This window comes from Acromyrmex echinatior, chromosome 1 (assembly GCF_024713525.1).
Source record: "Acromyrmex echinatior isolate Ae372 chromosome 1, ASM2471352v2, whole genome shotgun sequence".
NCBI lineage: Eukaryota > Metazoa > Arthropoda > Insecta > Hymenoptera > Formicidae > Acromyrmex > Acromyrmex echinatior.
The window spans coordinates 11556688-11578371 of record NC_141852.1 but is presented as its reverse complement, the minus strand read 5'-3'; the positions used below and the strand labels follow the sequence as shown (position 1 = coordinate 11578371).

General features: G+C 31.7%; 1 protein-coding gene across 2 annotated transcripts in view; it reads right to left on the bottom strand.

Annotated features, from left to right (window-relative positions):
• Nucleotides 1-15794, bottom strand: part of LOC105146037 (uncharacterized) — a 112809-nt gene extending 97015 nt beyond the window's left edge. The window contains exons 1-4 of one of the 2 annotated variants that reach the window (XM_087411941.1): nt 13379-15794; nt 7038-7493; nt 6011-6408; nt 1154-1244 (exon numbers count right to left, since the gene is read on the bottom strand). In XM_087411941.1, the coding sequence (XP_087268067.1) occupies nt 1154-1244; nt 6011-6408; nt 7038-7179 (631 nt within the window). In that variant the 5' untranslated portion in view covers nt 7180-7493; nt 13379-15794. The remainder of the gene's footprint in view (nt 1-1153; nt 1245-6010; nt 6409-7037; nt 7494-13378) is intronic. The other variant, XM_087411946.1, reaches the window with a different exon arrangement.
• Between the last annotated feature and the right edge of the window lie 5890 nt (nt 15795-21684).

Sequence of the window (21684 nt, the reverse complement as noted above, 5' to 3'; positions counted from 1 at the left end):
AAATAGTCGAACGTATATGTTTTTAAGAATCTAAATATACGAAAAATTTGGCTCTTAGCCCTTCTGTTATTCATTTTTATAAATTACGTTGTTTATCAATTTAATAATGATGCTAATAAACATCTTAAAACACTGCGAAGAGCTTAATTGTGAAAAATATTATTTCAACCAGAATTCAAACGTGAATCTCTTTCATGAGTATGCATATGAACAAGCACTAAGATCTTTTGATCGAATAGAATTATTTCTCTTATTTGAATAACGTAGAGGAAAGGCCCTGATTATGAAATACCGAGTTCATTTTGGGTAAATACTAGAAGTCTATAGAATTTAAAAAAATAATAAAGGTCATTTTAAAGGGAATTTAATAAGCTTTAAGATAAAATTTATATACATATATATAATTCAAATTCCATTTTTTTTTAAATTAAAGAAAAAAGTGAGCAAATCGTAAAGTCAAAAAATTGTGCTCCTAATATGAGATGCCCCGAGAAATAGTAAAACGCAAAGTATATCAATGTATTGCAGTTAAAAAAAACTTTATTTAATGTTTTCAAAATACAAACAAACACAACCAGCGTGCGTGAAAAATGAGCATGCGATAGATTATATCCAGAACTCGTTTTCCATTCCAGAATTAGTTGGAATCAAGCATCGCAGATATAAACACTCGACATTCATTTCGGTTGTCTTTTTTATTATTGTACAATAACATTTATACTTTAACAACGATTTTCATTATAATAGGAGCATGGATTATTTCATAGAGACATCCTGGATATTTCATATTATAATTTCCACGTTTTATGATCAAATCTAACTTCTGTAATTAAAATTAAATTCAACATATCCCCGTATTTTTCTATTAGTACGACCTAATTCTATCACTATATAATTTAGAGAATTTATTGCTAAATATTTATTTATTCAATGAAACTTGAAGACATCCAAATTCTAAAATCTTGTTTTACAATGATTACAGGCATGATCTAATAAATTTCTACTAAATAGTTTTCAATCCAAGAGCAATGAATTCATGATGGAACCAATAGATAGCGTTTATTAGTTTAGCAGAAACGCCGCTATCTCATATTAAGCGCCTATCTCATAATATAGGGGACTTTCTTTTAATAATAATAAACAATATAATCACCTATATTGGAGTGATAGTAATCGCTGTGCCGTCCGTAAGGAGGTGCCAATGGATGTGACAAAGTATTCACCCTTCGTTTAAGATTAGTAGTCTGCAAAACAAATCAAAACGTCTCATGTAAATTCTATTTAATAAATTGCTCCATTGTATAAGTACATTCGGGAAAGATCGCATAAATATAACAGATCGCTATTATATATAACAGATGAGTCTATTGATCATCACAAGGTAGCTATAAAAAAAGGAAAGTCACGGCGCGTAAGGTCTTCCCTAAGGATTTCGATAAAAAATTTATAGAATGCTCGGAACATATTTTCCTTTTTCATGATGAGATTAAGATTTGTGTTCTATAGGAAGAAAGATCTAATACGGTCATTAAGTTAAAAGCTTGCTTTTTATTCAGACTCCTTACGAAAAAAAATTTAAATTGTGTTTTTAAGTACATTAAATTGCATTGTTAATGCAAACATAAATTACGTTATCAAGTAAGATTGATGCAATAATCGTAAAAAATAAATAATCGATAAGTTTCATTCTATGTGTATCTTTATTTATTGTTATTTTATTTTTTATTGTTATTTGTATTTTTATTATGATCTCTTTATAAGAATTTTAATGAGTATTTTAATAATATGAAGTGCTCTACTTATATGACGTATTGTAATTATTGCAAAATTATATAATATACATTATATGTGTGTATTTGGAAAAGTTCTTCTCTAAAAAAAAAGATTTGAAAAAATGAATATAGAAGGAGAATTTACAAAAAAATTCATAAACTTTGGCACCATTCAACAGTCGTCGCCACCATTAATTGTCGACGTGGAAACAGGATGAGTTTTTCGAGAGGAAAAAGCGTCTATAGTGCAAGAAAAAAAGAGAAAAAGAGAAAGAGAGAGAGAGAGAGAGAGAGAGATGAAAGATGGGGGAGAGCGGAAGTCTCATTACGCGTGCAACTTTTTTATTAGCTATCTGCACATAAATAGCACTGTAAAAACTGCCTACTATCTTGTTAAATACACGATGTTTATTGCTTTTCCGATCAATCGTACAAAAATTAAAAATTTATTTTACCATCAACAATATTTGACAAACTTTTACTCCGCAAATGTCAATTAATGTATAACCATTAATGACAGCAAATTATTCATTGTCCGCTAATGTACAACTCATCTCATTCGTAAATACGAACAGATTGACTATATTGCTAGCGTCAAATTGCCGATCGTTCGCGAAATGGTCGTGTGGCATTTTCGCGAGAATCTCTCTATAGAGAACAACGTACCAAACGTGGCAATTATAAGGCTGTTTAGGTCAATTAAATTGCGGATTCGTGAATAATTGCGCTATTATGTGCATTAATGGCATTCTTGAGATATTTCCGTTCGTTGGATTGCAAAGTCAGTGAGTTTATCTCATAAACGTGTAATTGTTACACTTTCAGAGATCATCCAGAGAGCAGCCAAATAATCCGCAAGTCAAGTTGTCAATAAGGCATCGTAAGTCGGCGCTACAAACTATGTGCGCAGACCGCGATTGTATCATGTTAAACGTAGACACTGGTACGGATGCAAATGGGTTAAACGCTTAGCCGATTTCGCGTGCAAGATTTAGATCTGATTGTACCTAAAGCCGCGATTCAGGTGTTTGGATTCCTACAGAACAATAGTCCCGGTTAGAATCCGACGATATCGTTGAATACGCTTTCCTCGTGAAATCCTGGTTTACTAAAACGATTGAATCAGCCTTGAATAGTTGAATTCGGAATTCAAAAAGCAGCCAACGTATTTCATACTGCGGACGTTCCGCAGTTTTGAAACAATCTCTAAATCCACTGTAAATCCGCAACGTTATGTTTTAATCGCCGTTTTAATCTCGATTAATTAGACTTTCAATTAGATTTGATCCAAGAATAAAATAACAGATTATTTATCAGTAAATTATAATAAGTATGTGTTTAAACTTTAATTTCTTTTATATCATCCTACTAATTTTCATATAAAATTATGATTTGATAGTCACGAGCTAATCGATCATTTTCGTTAGTAAAAACGTTTCATCACTTAAATTATCATCAGTGTTTTACCCGCCATATAAATCGATAGTCCCGATTCGTTCGTGCACGGCACGGATTCATGCTGGAAGCTTCCGGCTAAAGTTTTCCTTAAGCGTGATTTACACGGGACGACTTTTATTCGTTAGAAGCCGCGTCTAGTGACGTCATAGTGAATTCGCTACTAGAAACTTTTTGTAGACGTGGGTTTGTTCTTATAGCGTATAGTCTCGGCCAATATCGCTTTCGACGCTTGTCGCTAGTTTCTTGCTGCTCCTCGAGAGCGAATTTTCAAATCGTCAGCGTGAAAAGACGAATTTTTTCGAAACGCCTCGACTATTCAGACCATAAGCAGAGAATAATCATGTCATCGAATGATATACTTCGAGCCGCTGTTGTGTTTTGTGACCAACTATTCGCTTGATCATTAGCGACCACTCGACGCTGCGACTTCAAAATTTTAAACGCTAGCGAATAAAAACTAAATGTGTACAAGAAGCTTTCATCAGCGAATTCGCTGATGAATTAAGAAGCTTGCTTCAAGCGAATAGCAGCAGAGTCGAGAGAATTCGCTGGCGAATTAATGACGTCACTAGACGCGGCTTCTAGCGAATAAAGTCGCTCCGTGTAAATCACGCTTTATTTCCGTACAATTACGTTTTTAGAATTTTCATATAACTGATAGTTCTGACCCGCGAAGGAAATTCTGTCAATTACGTTGAAATTCTGATAACAAAATGCAATTTTGCAAATGCGTGCCTCTATTCTCTATGAAACAAATAATAATAAAATTGAGAGAGAGAGAGAGAGAGAGAGAGAGAGAGAGAGAGAGAGAGAGAGATAATGGCGTTTATTATAGTTTTAGGGCAAGCCTTCTAAGTACATAAGAAAAATATAAAAATTCAAGACGGAAATGAAAAAAAAACGAAAAAGAAAAACGAAGAAATAATAATAAACAATATTAAGAATCTTTATTTTAGACCGCATATGTGAGAAATACAATCAATATTAGAAATTTTAAATGCCTATTACGGTCGAAGCTGGATCTTCATTGTTTTAAATAATTCAATCTTGAATTACTTATTTATACTATATATATATATATATATATATATATATATATATATACTTGCATATATATATATATATATATATATATATATATATACCATATTGCAATCTTTTTAAAATGCGTGCCGAATAATTTTTTCGGACTATACAGATTCTTAATATTGTTTATATTATGTCGCTTGAAAGAAAGACATTGTTTCCTTACTTGTACTGATTATTGCGAAGAATAAAACCTCGGTCTAATAGTTTAGGACATTCGTACCGAGTACAAGAGATCCGGATTCAACTCCCGGCCGAGGTAATATTTTTCACAATAAATTTATTAACAGTTTAGTCAACATATTAACATATTTATAATATGATGCTAGATTGTAGCATCAAATTATTAAAAATTGCTTGTCAGTTTAATTCGTGATTACTAGAGTAGTTTTAATTGCGTTTATAGTCCGGAAAAACAGTTCGGCACGCATTTCAAAAAGACAATATGATATATATGCAAGTACATATATAGTATAAATTAATAATTCAGGATTGAATTATTTAAAGCAATGAAGATCCAGTTTCGACCGTAATAGACATTCAAAATAATAATGATTAAAATGCAAGATAGTAATTAATAAACAATACAAGATAATAATGATTATAAGTACAAAATAATACAAATTGACTACAAAAAAAAAAGAAAAGCATACTATGGAAAAATGAAAAGATAAAAAGATAAAAATAAAAATAAAAATAAAAATTGAAAATAGAAAATAATATTAGAAAGATATACACAAGATTGGAGAGAGAGAGATGAGATTTCCTAAAAGTAGAAAATTTGATTCGGTGATTAGGTGAAAATATGGTCAGGTCTTTCGTCAATTCCCGATAGTACAAGGAGCCGCCGAGTCCGGTAAAAAGTTAAATTGAACGTGGCTTCTCCGGAACATGAGGGGCAAGGAAGGAGAAAAAAACTCGCGGCGAGTAACAGGATACTGATAAAGACCGGTGGATAAAGCAAATAGAATCTTGTTAATCTCTCCGAGCCAGTTTAACGAGACCTAAGCCCTGGATGCCTCTCGCAAGTTTCTAGAAGATAAGGATCATGTTTAACTGTTAATTACGCCTCGATTAGGCGATGATGTGTGAAATGTATCATACGATTTCGAAATCATCATGATTTTTTAAATTGAGCAAGAAAAAAAATAAAAGAAATAAATATCAAAAGCAAATAAATAATTACAATATTTTTAATTGATATTCACAATCTATTCTGATATTTAAAATCATCTTAAGAATAATCTTAAGATGTCATAAACCAGTCGCAGAATCGTACCTTAGCACTTTAAGATATTAGTTAAGATAATCTTGAAATAAGAATGGACTGTAGATAAATATCCCTTAAATAGCATTTGCTAAATTCTCTCAAGAGCTACACGCGACGTTCATTATTTATGACGTTCGCGTTTACTTCGAAATTAACAATTTAAAATTCAAAATTTCTCGAGAATAATTCTCAAGAGAAAGAACTTTCAAAATTCATTCGTGACAAATACCATCCTATCCTCCCATTATTATTGATGATCCTTGCTGTCGGTCGCGTATTCCTTTAAAATATATCTTCCAGAAAATAAGAAAAAATTATACGGACTCAAGATATACATTTTTAATCGCGTACAACAATTCTTTAGAGAATTAATAAATACTTTACGTTCTCGAATTTTTTTTTAAGGACAGCAAGAAATCCTTACAGGATACTTCTCCATCAGACTGTGCGTTCTGGTGACTTGGGTCACCCTGCCATCGAAGGCCTCGGAAGCGCCCGCCCTCTTGTAATCAGCATCGACCTCATCTTCCGCTAACGAGCTGAGAGTGCTGAGACTGTTGTACCACTGCACGCTGCTGGTCCTGTAGGGCTGCCTTGAGGGCTCGTGGCTGTGATGAAGGTCCTTGCTAAAACTCATGCTACGCCTGATCGGCTGCAGGCTATGGTTTATCACCGCCGGTAACTCGGCACTCCTTTTCAACAGAGCGCCGAATTTCCGACGGAACGACGAACGCCGTTCGAGCTTCCCACTTGGATTGTCCGCATCCTCCGCATCCTTCAATGAGGTTTCCTTCAACGATGATCTCTTGATGTTGAAGGATTCTTGAGAGATATACGGCAATATTAACGATCGAAACTGCCTTCTTCAATCTTATATATTGCAAAATAGCTCAAAACGCGTCTTTCTATTCAGGTTCTAATTATGTATACTTGGGAGTTGAAAAATAACATTTTATTCCTATTAAATAACATCGAAACAATTTTGAGCCACTTTAAACATATTTTTAGAACATGAGTTTACTAAAATATAATTTTAATTATTTTTATTAAAATAAAATAATCTAATTTTTACTAAAATTGTTTGCAATTTTATTATTAATTTTAACAAATTTAGATTAAGAACTAAATATAAATGAATTTATTTACTTTAATATTTAAATCATTATTATTCTTGAATTTAGAAAAATTTCAAATTATTTTTTCAAAAAAAATTTAAAAACTTATTTTGATGTGATTACTGTCAATTACAATTATCTTCGTCGAGAAATACTTTCTTTGACAGTTCTTTAGCGGCGTCACATTGTTCGATCTCTGATAATACAGACGCAGCTAACGTAAGCAATTACTTTCCCGACAGTTCCAACGTTTGATGGAAGGCAACGTTAAGATTCCGCTAATGCTTTTCGTATTAAAAATTTTTGCAAAGAGCGATTAATATCCAGTGTTCGCACCTGCTTCTGATTTCGCTTGCTTGCATTCCTTTGTGGGATGTCCCAACTGCGTCGCACTTGCGCTCTCATCATTATAATTTGTTGCTTTGTGGCTCGGCTTGCTCTTTTTCAAGGACCTTTTCGCTTCCTTCTTCAGTGTCATCTTTCCCAGTTAAATCTCACACTAACATCGACCGCACTTAGACACTCACACTCAACATTACGCACGTCACACGGTATGAATGACGATTCATTTATTTTCACTCGATGACCGAGTCACATAACTTTCCGTCTCACAAAATCAACACGTCTTAGTAATTTGCACACACATGCACATTCATACGGCAAATTGTGTCGTTAAACGGTATCACTCCGATAACATGTTATCATTGCAGCAAGAACGATATATCGACTATATCGTTAATATTGCCTCATTCACGCCTTTTTACTTTCCGTGTATTTAGTGAAGTCTGGAAGCTAAGATAAAATCGATCGCATCAGAAGTTGAGAACTTTCTTAACCACCTTTAAGCCGCTGATCCGATTTACGACCTTATATCTGCTACTGTTTTTTCTAAATGCTCTACTTCTATATTTTTAGTCGATACACCGCGCAATATTGCGGAATTGAACTCGTGCTTCTTTTATGAAATGGAAAATATTTCCATTCCATAGAGTCATTTTACTAAAGGTTCTTAGGTTCTCAATGTTTTTCAAAAGAAGAGAAAATTATCCTGTCTTAACGTTAAATAGAAGAATTATAAGGAAAATTATAGTTATTATACATGGCGAGAAAATTTTTCTATTTATGAAGAGAAAACTCATCCTTCACTATTGCTCTCGTTATCATCATTATGTTCATAATTTATCTGTTGGTTCCAATCGAGTGACCAATTACCGAAACAAGACTTATTACTTTAATAAAAGGCGCCGCTTATCGCGATGAAATAAAAAGTCGACGTTTGTTTCATTATCAAATAAAACATAATTCCAATATTTATCACAAATATTATACAATTTCTTTTAAAAAATTAATTTTAATTTTTGGGAGAGAAACATTTCTACATTTATATGTGAAAAATTAAGTCAATCTAATTGCTTAAAAAGCTACTCTTTTTTTTCAATTTCAAAAATAAAAAATGTATGTCTTTACAACAGAAATATTTTTCTATTCATTTTTTTTAACAGTGTTAAAAAATTTTGTCTCGATAATTCGCACTATACTTATTACTATCTTTCGTGCTGTTATTAGATGTGACAAGAGAGTACTCAATTACACCCCATTAAATTAACGCATTATGCATCATAATAACTGCTAATAGTCATTTTGCTACTTTGAACATCAAGATATTTCCGCACGAAATATCACGAAAGCCACGTCACTTAATTTCGTCAACGTTTCACTTATTTCCTCTTTCATAGTCAATTTATTTCAATAATACTTTTGAAAACAAAAAAATAATATTACTACATTATAACTTTATCGTGCTGATTTTTATATTTGAGTTATCATATTTATTCATAATTCATATAAAACCAAAGTATTTTCAGTTATAATTAATGTAATATATTTCACGAGACATTTATCTCTTTCAAATTTTCGCGATTATTATTTTTTCATCTGCCATCAGTAGATCCTTCTCAAGTTTTATTGTAACTTTTGTACTCGCGTGTGCATGCCTTAGATTTTCAGCTTATATACCGTCTATGAATAAGGCCGATAATCAACGTTGATTATCATGCGCTTAACTATATCCCGCACCTTTGCTGCATTCTTTCCGACTCCGCGAAACATAATTCGCGTCGCGTCCAACATTAGCATGATCATGGCTGAATTGCGCGGTCGAATCCCGTATCTGGAGCGCGTAATTTACGCGCCTCGCGCGCCCGCGTATGCAATATCGCGGCATTATCGCGAGAAAAGGGATTATAAGACCGCAGTTAATCCCAACCCGCGATAAGCCCGCACAGACTGCACTCCGTTTATCAGGCGGTGCTGCACAGCAGGTTCACGGACTGCACGCGATAATAACGGATTGCAACGGATTGTCACATAGTGACAAATTATTAATTAATTTATCTATTTACTCTATATTAAAAGAAATGCACTAATTGAAATGAACAAGAAACGAGTAAATGTAATGCACAATTGCTGAAGCATCAGCAAAAATGATGCTGCTACAAATCTATACTGAAAGAACGGTTTTACTGAGGTGTTTAAAAATTTATTTCGAATTGGCTAAGACACTCGCCCGGGAAAGTCGAGAAGTCCCAAGTTTGAATCCTGGCTAAGGTAATATTTTTCACAACTTTTTTTTCCTTTTTTTCTTTCTTTCTTTCTTTCTAATCTAATTTAAGGGAGATTATTAGCGTTTCAAACTGATTGTGTTGAAAGTCCGAATGTTATCAGTGTTCAATCATTTCTAAAATAAATTTGGTTTAATTGAAAATATACATATAATGTATTATTTGAAACATCTAACTTTGACCGATCAAGGCGTTCTCTATCGTAATTTATTAAAAAATTTATAGCTAAATACAGAGATCTGAAAATAGTTTTGACTATCAAAATTATTATTATATGTAGGACATTCAAACTGATTATGACTATAGAATATCAAAATTTTTTTCAGCATTGCTCGTCATATTTAAGACTCTTATGTAATTATGATCTAACAAAATTATTTTCAGATCTGTGTCTACCTAAATTTTTAGATATTTCGGCATAATCGTCCTTTCCATGCATTAGAAACGATAAACGATAATATTACGCAACAATACATCAAGGAGACAACGTACAACTTGAAAACTATAATAATATAATAATATAAATAAATTAAGGTATGAGTAATTATTGTAATTATTGTAACTAATTATTGCGCCCAAATAAAATGTGAATTCTTAGATGTTACCGTTTAATGTACTCGAATGCCAGCCGACCGCATCTTCGATAAATATTTGTCGACATTACTTTGCGTTTAATCGCAAATCGCGCCTAATCGCAATGATCAGATCGCATCAGGAATACGACTTGCTCGGATAAATTTCGCGCGAACGATATCTATATCAAATTCCTTCGAAATTTCGACATTCGTGCGAACGCATAGGTTTTTTAGAACATGTCTTTCCTTTCACTTTTATTTACCGTGCGTATTATAAATCCACTAAACAACCTATATATAATTCGTTTCATATTTCGAAATTCTGTTTATAATTTTAACGTGTATTTTGATGTATGCTTTATTGTACTTTAATGTACATTTTATATATATATATATATATATATACACACACACACACACACACACACACACACACACACACATGTTCATTTTTTAAATGTTTCTCTTATTATAGTATTGTAGTATATCACATAAAATTATAATTAGAATTTTATTCTTTCTAATAATAAATCTCTAAAATGAATTTGAAATACCATCAAAGATAAGTTCAATATCATATACTATTCATTTTTATCTCTTACATTTCCTGTTTTCTTAAAGACACAATTTATTTTTTGTTTCCAAGAAAAAATTTAACAATTGTAAATGCATTGTGATCATAATTACTAGAATAAATTGATAAATTTAGATATTTTTCTTTCTGTTTATCGCAAAGATCTGTTTAAGCCGTATTCTCTACAACAATACTCTCTATAACAATACATTATTATAGGGAATATATATTTTCCAAGAATCAGTGGAGATAATATGTTATCACGCGATTGTCATATTGTGAAATTATACGTTATGCGTTATATAACGATTTTTTCTATTATTGCGCCAAGTCTATAAGATTAGATGGATACAATAAATGTACAGCAAATAGTCAAAAACGCAGTTTTAAAATTGAATTGTCAGTAGGTATGGTTTTGCGATCAACTTGTGAGTTAAAACAGACGAACGCAAAATGTGATTTTAATTGATCGAACGTGACGTTCAACTCTTTCTTGTGGACTCTCGTGTAAAAATGCAAACCTACGCAGCAAAATTTTGACGAGCACTATTTCGGAATTGGAGATAAGCCGCCGAAACAGACTACAATTTAATACATACTGGATCCATACAATTAATAGTATGCGATAAAAAGATTCAATTTAAAAAGTCATTTGGCTAGCAAACGTATAGCATGTAATAGTTTCTTTCTACAATAAATATTCTTTTTAATCTAGATTACCATGAAAATTGAAAATTTCGTCACTTTAAAAATAAAATGAACAATTAGATGTAACTTTTTAAATTACTGATTATTAGAATGTTTATTTGAAAATATAATTTTTCAATAATATTAAAAAAAGTATATTTTGATACGTGCTTATTATACAGGATATCTTGAAATTCGCAATTCAAAATACTACAGCAAAATAGTTTCCGAGAAATTTAGTAAAAAAATTATTTATTTTAATTATTTAAATTTATTTTAAGCAGTAGTTTTAATATGAGTTTAAATATGGCCAATTACAAATTATGTTTATGTTGTCACCTGTCCATGAGTTGCGTGTGCGGTAATTTTAGTAAGCTTCAATGCCACGCGCGCACTAATTCGCAATAATATTCGCAGGTGATATTATTTAAAGTCGTCTGTAATTATATACTTATCTTAAAAAATCTATTTAAAATAAAAATTTACAAATAACTTTTAATTTAATTCAAGAAAAATTTCTAGTTGAGAATAAACGAACCAGAAGATAATATTCTAATCACATTAAACAGAATTCTGATTATTTCAACTACAATCATAATAGAATCAATTATAAAATTTTGATTGATCTATTTTCAATCAGAATTCCAATTAAAGCAATCAGATTCTTTGTCCAGTATAAATATAGTATTTTGAGTCACGAATTTCGGGACTATACATTTTAAATATAGATTTGTTCTGATTTTTCAAATGTTTCCGTCATATTACACGTCACATAAAATTCTAACTAAAATTTATTTTACGCCGAATTCCATAATAATAATTAATTATTAACTACAATAATAATTAATAAATTATGGTATCATTTTGCGACACTCGGTTACTTGACCTCGATAATTATCGATACTAACTCGTCACAAATGGCCACAACAAGTAAGTCGAGATCCGCGCGTTTCACCAATATAATTCCGTCAATTAAAGTTTCTCTTTCGTCGCGGAATCGATCGGATTGTTAAGTCGGTCAAGGTTACGGTTTATCGACAATTGTACAACACCCCGTATAGGTGGAATATTCGATCGGTCGCGTATTTGATTCGTAATAGCAACGCGAGTCTTTATCTCTCTCTCGTCGTGCCATTTTTATGGCTGCTTGCACGGCTGCATAAACACGGAAAGGGCATGGATAACCGTGATTTTATTAATTCGATTTTCTAGCCGTGAGAAAGGGAGAGAAAGAGAGAGAGAGAGAGAGAGAGAGAGAGAGAGAGAGAGAGAGATATGCCGGAGAAACTTTGCCGGGAAAGATTCACATCAAAGCATACCGTTCAAACTCGTGAGATTTCTCTCTTGCAGTATTAATATTGCTTGGTTAAAGTCTTTAAAATTCGAAATATAAGTGGCGAACAATAACATAAACTTTTAATACTAATATCACTTTTAATACTAATATATTAGGTGTTGGAATTAATTCGTAGCGTTTTTTAATGAAAGAATGTTATTTATTTCACATGAGCATTAAAAAATACATTAATGAAAGTACTTCCCATCACTTGTAAAACGCTACGAATTAATTCCAACACCTAATAGATTTTGTTACATACGGAGAAAAATAGTTGAATAATTTTTATCTAGTTTGTTCTTTTGCAAGGGAATTTTTATCTAGTAAAAATATTCTGGCTATTTTTGCCGAACTTATGACAACTTTACTTGTCTGAAAGTAAAAATATCGAAGGTAAGATAAAAGGTACATACATTACGATTAAATATAATAAATCCATTCAAATAATTATTACTTTACAGCATACTATTCAAGATTGTAAACATGAATAACTTTCAAGATTTTATTTTTTTATCACTATTATTTTTTATCACTAGCACTTGTATTTTTTATCATACAGTAAAGTAAATTTTGTCAGCACTAAAACAAAAATATTCGTTAAAGCAAAAGCTTGATAAAATAAATTAAGATGTATAATAATTTATAGATTTACTTTACAAAATGTAAGAAGTGGCTTACAGTGTTGCTATACGACGATCGCTTATTTATATATCAAAAAAATAAAATAAATTTTACATAAGTGAATGCCAGTACCCATGTGGACTTTGAATTTCATAAAATTTATTAGAATTTTAGAGCGCATTCATAAATAATTGCTCTGCAACGCGCACTAGTCACATATAATTTGTATAATGTATTTATTATCAGTATTATATGCATATTACTTTATATTTTTTCTGTATATTTTTTCTGCATCGCGCATTGTCCGGATCAAACGTTTAAAATAATTTTAGACAATTTACGATTGCACGCACACACACACACACACACACACACACACGCACGAGACATACTACTGCGCTGTTTAAACTTTCATTCTGATTCTCTCCGGATCGCGGAAATTTCACCCGAACGTTAAAATCACTCCGCAACGCGCACTCGTCATATTTATGCAATATATTTATTATCAATATTATATGCATGCGATTTTGTTATACGACAATCATATCATTATTTTATAATCGGTCGTACGGGAAAATGACATATGCGCTAATTTTATATTTATTATCAATGCGAACATCTCTGACGGTCCGACAGTTTAAGCCTGCATAAAATCCGTATAATTAAGGTACACAATCACTGATACTTTCAATAATTCTCTCCGATCGACGCGTATAATTAGTCGGAATTTTAATTAGAAAAATGCGACGCGCATACATGGACGAGCATTTCGTTACGTGAGAATTCATCGACGTTTTTAATGGAGCAAAATTATAAGAATTATAAGGATTTCTCCCGGAATATTCTGATGCAATATCGCGGTGCGCTCGCGTCGTACACTCGCGTTTCCGCACTGAACCAAAGTAAATTTCGCTGTCTCTAATCAAGTCTTTATTAAAAACACACAGCTCTGAGACCAATTTCACAAAGATAACGAGCACACTGAGCCGATCCAAGGCCGTTTCTTATCGCCACATATACGTGTAGTTGCATCGTAATATTCCACTGGCAGTAATTCAATTTACATTACATGCACATCGCGATCGATTACGAAAAAGAGCCGTTCTCGGCAGAATTCGTGATTTTTTTCCCCCGTCCTTCTTATTGGTTTTCCTCTTAATTCCGTTTTTCTCGGGTAACCGATGAAGTGGAAACGATGTGACACGCGATGATAAGGCCGCGCTTCGGCAACTGACGAAGGTGCCCGCGCTTCATTATTGGTTCGGTATTACTGGTGACTGATAATACGCCACGTAGCTGATAAACAAACGAAGCGCGTCAAATGAAAAAAAGATATACAGATGAAATCTTATTGTACTCCAAGATAAAATGCGATTTTCTCGCAAAACAAAGACGAGTCCGCCAACTTTATCATTCGATCTTTTCTAATTATTTAAAAACAAATTAATTGATTCTTTGTAAAATATCTACAATGAAAAACATGAACAATGTTAAGTGAGAATCGACCGAAATTAAACACACATGAGTGACAATGCGGTCTCTCAAGGCGACCTAATAATATTTCTTGTGAATTTATATAAGAGAAAAATGGAATTATTATAATTTAACTATAACTCACTTTCGTTATATATATATATATATATTTTATTAGTAGAATTATAAATATAATTATTATTAGTAACATTATAGTAATAATTATAAAAATGAACTTTCTAACCATAATTATTTTATCAATTATAATCACAAATATCAAATACTTTTTTCACAGTGTTAGTATAACAAGGCAGAGAATTTACGTTTCGTGAACTTGTTTTCCAACGATGATAAGATTAACAGTATTGATTGCGAATAATTAGCAGTTTAATGTAAATTTTATTTATGCAAAGATCGCACGCGAACCTGTTAAAGTTATATATTTAATCAACGCTCCGATAAGACTTGTCCCTCGTAAGCGCTCGATGTAAAAGCCACCCTCACGATTCAAGGGCTGAATTACTTATGAAGAAATCCCGTTCTTTCTGTTTTCTTCCTGAGTTTCACCCATTTCTTTCGCGTCGATCGGCGATTTTTATCGATATTATCTCATTTTCCGTTCAATAGCGGTGGCACCGGACTAATCAGAAAACTTGGATTTATTATCTCTGTGCTACCTCTGTAAATCGATCTCACTCAGCAATGTTCTCACCCACTTCAAAAAGCCATAAAATGCAACATATGTATTAAAGTTAATTCAATTAATCTAAAAACTACATCCTAAAATTACCACGATTAGATAACAGTATTAAATCAATTTTTAATATCACTTTCACGACACTTGATAAGACTGATAAAACAATTTCTTGTGTACTAATTTCCTCTTCCCCATGTTACTTATTTTCCCCCAGCTATCTCAATTTTCCACGTGGATTCGTCCAGTCCCTCTGGGCCGTTAAACTCGCATCAGATTTTCCGTAATAATCGATATCCGAAATCACTGAACACGCGGAAGATAATCGATTGGCAGATTGCATTTCACGGATCCACCAACTTGTATTTATTGGTTAAACACACTTCGTTGTTACTTGCGCGATAGTAAATCTTTCGGTCTCACTTCCGGTCGCAAGCGAGCACTTCGTCGCGTGAGCGCAAAAATTGCGGCGGCGGACTAAGCAAGAAATTAAGGAGACAGGTGAGGCGAGGTTCGATAAGCGGTTTCTGCTGGCTGCGGAAGGAGAGACGGAGGGAGAGAGAAGCACGTGAGAGAGTAGGCGTGAGTGGGAAAGAAAAACGCGAATACGAGCCGTCGACGAGGACAAGACGTGCTCCTCAGAGTATAGAGAGGGGCACAACCGCAGTGGCGCTCAATTATAGCCGCAGTGTGGTTACATGGAATTGGCGAAACGATTATGACTGAGTCATTGCCGACTCGGTACTGTCTGACTCGGTACTGTTCGGCGTGAGTGAGTCTTAAAGTGCAGGATCAGTAAAAATTTCAGTAAAAAAATTCAATAAAATCTCTTCTTTTTTTAAAAATAAAAAAGAAACATATTAGGTGTTGGAATTAATTCGTAGCGTTTTACAAGTGATGGGAAGTACTTTCCCATTAATGTATTTTTTAATGCTCATGTGAAATAAATAACATTCTTTCATTAAAAAACGCTACGAATTAATTCCAACACCTAATAAAAATGTACAAGTACTATTATATGATATAAAGAACAGGACACTACAGGAAAAAAGTAAGAAATAAGTTTATTCGAGCGTCAAATGGACTTCAAATTTTTCGACAATGAAAAAAAATAAAATAATATTTATGTGAATATTATATATAATGAATATTTATATATAAGCAAAAAATACAAAGTACATTTAAATATATCTTCTTTTATGAGGCTTTTACGGTTATACGATATCGAATATGATAACGTAATTTTTCTCCACAGCTATATCTATCGTTTATAACTGGATATGGTCAATCCAGTTCCGAAGTTAAGCACCTGGCTGTAATTCGTGATTTGCGCAGAGTGTTGATTCAGTCATGTTACGTTAATTGCTCGGAAAATTGTCCTGTTTGTAGAGCAAGTTATCAGGATTCTCAGTCTCAATTAATTGAAATTCGAATTACGTTTATTTATGACTCACTAACGCATTTAAAACATTACGTATCGCATTATATATATATATATACATACGTATCGCGCTTTTCAAATCAGAGGCTCGGTTTTGTATTCAATTAAAAGCGTTTGATTTTACGAGTCGCAAACTTAGGAAGGAAGAAGCAAGAGTAAAGTGGCGGAAACCATAAATTTTCCGAGCGCTTGTAAAGTCTACTTAAAACCCGTCGTATCCGACTCTAATTGTAAGACGAAATTTACTAGAAGTTTTTTCGTTTTCTTTCACGTGACTTTTCAAGGAGCGCTAATAAAGTTTTTAACAGGCAAGTACTTTATCGTATTAAGTCTCGATCGTATGAAGTCTATCATCTTTAAGTGCAGTATATTAACGATATAATAAATTATATTTTCTCGACATCAGAGTGATTAATGCGCACTGTAATAATGACGTTTTTTAATCTAAGAAAATAATTATTACGCCGCTAACTTATATCGGAGACTATAAAACGAATTTCACGGCGAGAAATAATTGCGAGATAGATATAATAAATTAAAGTAATGCATCAACCAATAAAGTACAGTATTATTATACATAATTTTCTCCTAAGTGTTTGAATATTTTGAAGCACACTCAGGAAACCGAGGTGCAAAAATAAATTTGCTAGTACGATATCGTGTCCCGATGATAGCATAGGTGTTGGGGTTTAAAGTGACACATCAAGGAAAAGTTATCGAAGTTGTACGAGCATTCTTGAAACTGACAACGTTTTGAGAAAAAATATTAGGAATGATTCCATTTCATATCGGAAATTCAAATATCCGAATCAATATTAAAGTTTGAGTAAACGCTCCATGATTATTTAATAGAAAATTTCTGATTGTATATTAGAAAAATCTCCATTATTCCAAGATTAAAGAACAATTTGTAACCATTTATGAGCACACTATTCCCTACAATTGCATTCCGGATTCCTTAGAATGTAATGTATATATAATGATATTTACAATCGTTAAACCGTTTTTTAGCGTAAATTAAGTTCACATTATAGTGTTCGTCGAATTAAATATGTAATAGAGTAAACTCGAGTAAGATGGTCATAATTTTTTAAAATATGAAAAACGAAACTTTTATTTTTGTTATTTTTTAATAGTATTTAGTGTACTGCATTGAAACTTAAAATAACAGTAACTATCAAAATTAAGAAGAAAGTACTTGACAGAAATTTAATATTATCAAAATATTATAACGTATGCATTGGCCATTTTATCTGACTTTTAGGGAAAAAATAGTCATGGTATTACGGGAGAATTGATCACACGTGTTTCATGTCAAAGATGCATGTAACATTTTGTAAAATAAAAACTTATAATTTTATATAATTAATACAAATATATATATGTATATATATGTATATATAATTATATATAATTTATAAATATAGTTACAATTATAAATATGATATTACAATATATAGTAGCATAAAAATTAGAATTTTTTTAAACTAAGGAAACCATACAAAGATTTTTGCAATTAAAAAAAATATGTTTGTGTATGTTACTTAGTTATGAGCCATTTTTATCGAACAGTAATAAAGGAAGCTGGACTCAATATTTATAAATAAATAATGAAAATGAAAATACAATGCAAGTTATAAGTCATATTACGATTTACGTAACTTTATTATTATGTATATAATAATTGATACGGCAGCTTGATTGTAATTTATTCGACGTTGTAGCAGCTTTTAGTGGACACAAAACTTTGCAAACAGTCGAAAGTAAAAAATATTACATAATATTCATAATGTTGTTGTTTTGAACAATGTGTGCACATAAATTAAATTGTAAAGATTAATTATCTTTGAGAACAATCATAAAAATGCACTATTTAGCAATTATTTGAGATATGGATATTACAGTCCATAATTACAGTCCATAACCTTAGTTTATACCCGTTTATATTCAAGTAGTTTGCGTGGATTATCTAATGGTTAAACGGTAGTTTTTTATTTAATCGCGGATTGTTCTCCAGGCTTTGGTTTTTTATGCCCTCATCTGAAATTTAATTATTTATGCGTTAAAACGCGATAAAATGTATGAATATATGCATATAAATCATTACGTCGTTGCTGTTAGGGAAATGTTGATGATGCATCGAATTTATTGTCGTTGCAAAGGATCTTTGATGGATGTACCGGCGCGATCATGAAAGTCTGGCGACCAGTTTCACTCACAATTAGTAGCAATTTCCTCTGGTGGAAATAAATTACCCGTTTACACCTCGGTAACTAGATTTACATGTGTGTTCTGAGACAAGTGATCGCTATCGCGAGTTTCTGATAATTTGCACAATAGCTCCGCTATTAAAACGGCAATTTAACGTATATAAGAAAATTGTAAAACCTGACTTTGATGCACGAGATTCTTGCAGATCTTTAATCATCTTATGTGTTTGTGTGATCATCTGTGGTCTCGCTCTTGTTTATCTATTGACTTTCTGGGATTTCTTTTATATTCTATATTTTGATCAATTCAGATAAAAGGAAAATTTTATTTTGACATATTTTTTGCATAATATATTTTTCTTGTGTGTGCTGTATTAACCTAATCTCTCTATTTATTATTATATATTATATGAGTTATTACTTTTAATTTTCTCTTCTACATGTATAATTATAGAAGAGAAAATTCATTTGATAGCAATACGATAACTTTGTAAAAAATGTTTCATTAATATAAAAGGATATCTTGTTGCATGAGCATAATTTAGCGTATTATAATCCTCAATATAAACCTCAAATAATGAATCATATTTTAAGATGGAAATATTTTTGCGTAAAAGAGTTCAACAAGTTTTATCTTTTCAAAATCTTTTATAACTATATATGATACCGTCCTAATTTTTCTGTACAGAAAAATAAATTATGAATTAAAAAAAAAATACTATTCGTATATTTTGAAATATTCTATACAAGAATTGTGCATTTCATATACCTACTTTTGCATCCAGAGGCAGAAACTCGTTATCGTATCCATTTATATTCTCTCCGCATGAAAAATAATTTTTATCCTGTACTTGACATAAGAAATGAAAGATTGCATTCGCATCGCTTTCCCGTAACCGAACTACATCCCAGGGTTTTCGTATCGCAAGAAAGTTGAGAGCTGCCACGCTCCTTTTTCGCCACGAAGTCGTGAGAGATAAACGGTGGGGAATCGACTGACACGAGACTATACGAGAGGTAAGCGGATTGCCCTCGCTGGACGAGACGCGCGTGCTCGCCGCGCGCAGAGGAAGTTGGTGAAGTTTCATTTCTACGTGCTATTCGCGATGCATTTGCATGGGAAACGCGCGCGTCGCGGCGCCCCACACCCGTAATTCGCATAATAAATGGCGTAATGAGTCCCTGCCGACGGCACGTTAAATTCCCACGAGCGTCGCGGTTTGGGTGCTTGGGAACTAGACTCGAGTGTCGATAGAGAATGAACGAAATTTTTTCGATCAAATGAGGAGCAAGTTGCTACAAACTGTCGTTTTATATTAATTAGATGAACTACTTAAAACGTTTCATTTTTATTTAATAGAATAAAGATCGATTTTCTATCTACACTATCTACACTAAGAGAAAATGTTTAACTATTATTTATAAATTAAATTCATTTTTTTTTTAAGTGTCAATTGTTATTAGGAAAGTAATTTACAAAAAAAAAAGATTTATAAAATAAGATAATTTAAATAAGTATATATATTGATAAAGTATTTTAATATAATATATAAAAATATTCCATAAATGCGATTGCAGTTATAGTGAATTAACTTTGGAATTAATTATTTTCTTAAATTCACTTATTATTTATAATATTTATATGGTAATAAAACTAAAAAATATGTTAAGAAAAACTAAAAATTTTCGAGCAGTGTGATTATTATTAATAGCATAGTTGACTATATTTGCATGGTTAAAACTATTATAAATATATAATTGTCCAAAAAAATTACTATAAATTATAGTTAATTATAATTAATTATAGTTAATTATGATAATTGTAACAATTTTTTTTCTTATATGTATAATCTTCTGTCTATAGTAAATTGGTAAAAAGAATGTTTTTATACAATAGATAAGCTATTTTGAAAAAAGTTATTCCGCTTGTAAAATTTTAGTAGTAATTCAAACATGTACGTCTCTTCTCATTTTTTCAGTACAGTATTTCATTTTCGATAGTTGCTAGTAGTGAGAAAGTTAAATGTTCGTCTCAGGGACGTCTCGGGAGGTCATCTAGTTAAAAGATATTTCTCGGGATTTCCTTTGACATGCAGAGTAGTTCTTTTCAATGGTCGATCATCAAAGAACGACGTGACACAGAATATTCTACTATATGTCAACGTACATATCTCAATTTATTAAAACTGGGTAGACAAATCCTCCTTTTGTCCGTCTCTTGCCGAAAATATTGGCCACAAATATATTTCAGACGAAATATGCATTTCTTTCTGTCTTTCGACCGATCTTTCAAGCAATGTATTTTGAAAGACATAAATGAAAAACAAGCCCATTCAAAAAAGATACCTCATAAAAACAGGTCTTTTACAGGTTATCATTTTTTAACCTAACGCACGTTATAAAACAAATTTTACTACTTTTTATTATATGCTGAGTCACGAATATAATTTTCATACAATACTCTTGCTTGAATCTGGTTAAATTTGTGTATATTACAAATGTCATATTTTAAATAAATACGTATCATATATTTTTTATACATACAAGTATTTAGAATATTATGCGAACAGCAATAAATATAGAATTATATGATTGTTTTTTTATAATTACACATTGCAATGAAAAATTGTTATTGTGAATAAGTTTGATTTTAAATTTTAAATGAGTTTTATTTAAATTAGTTCATTCAAATTTATTTAAATTAATTTCGGGACAGAAGAGCAATAAAAAAAACTCGTAAAAATGGCGTAA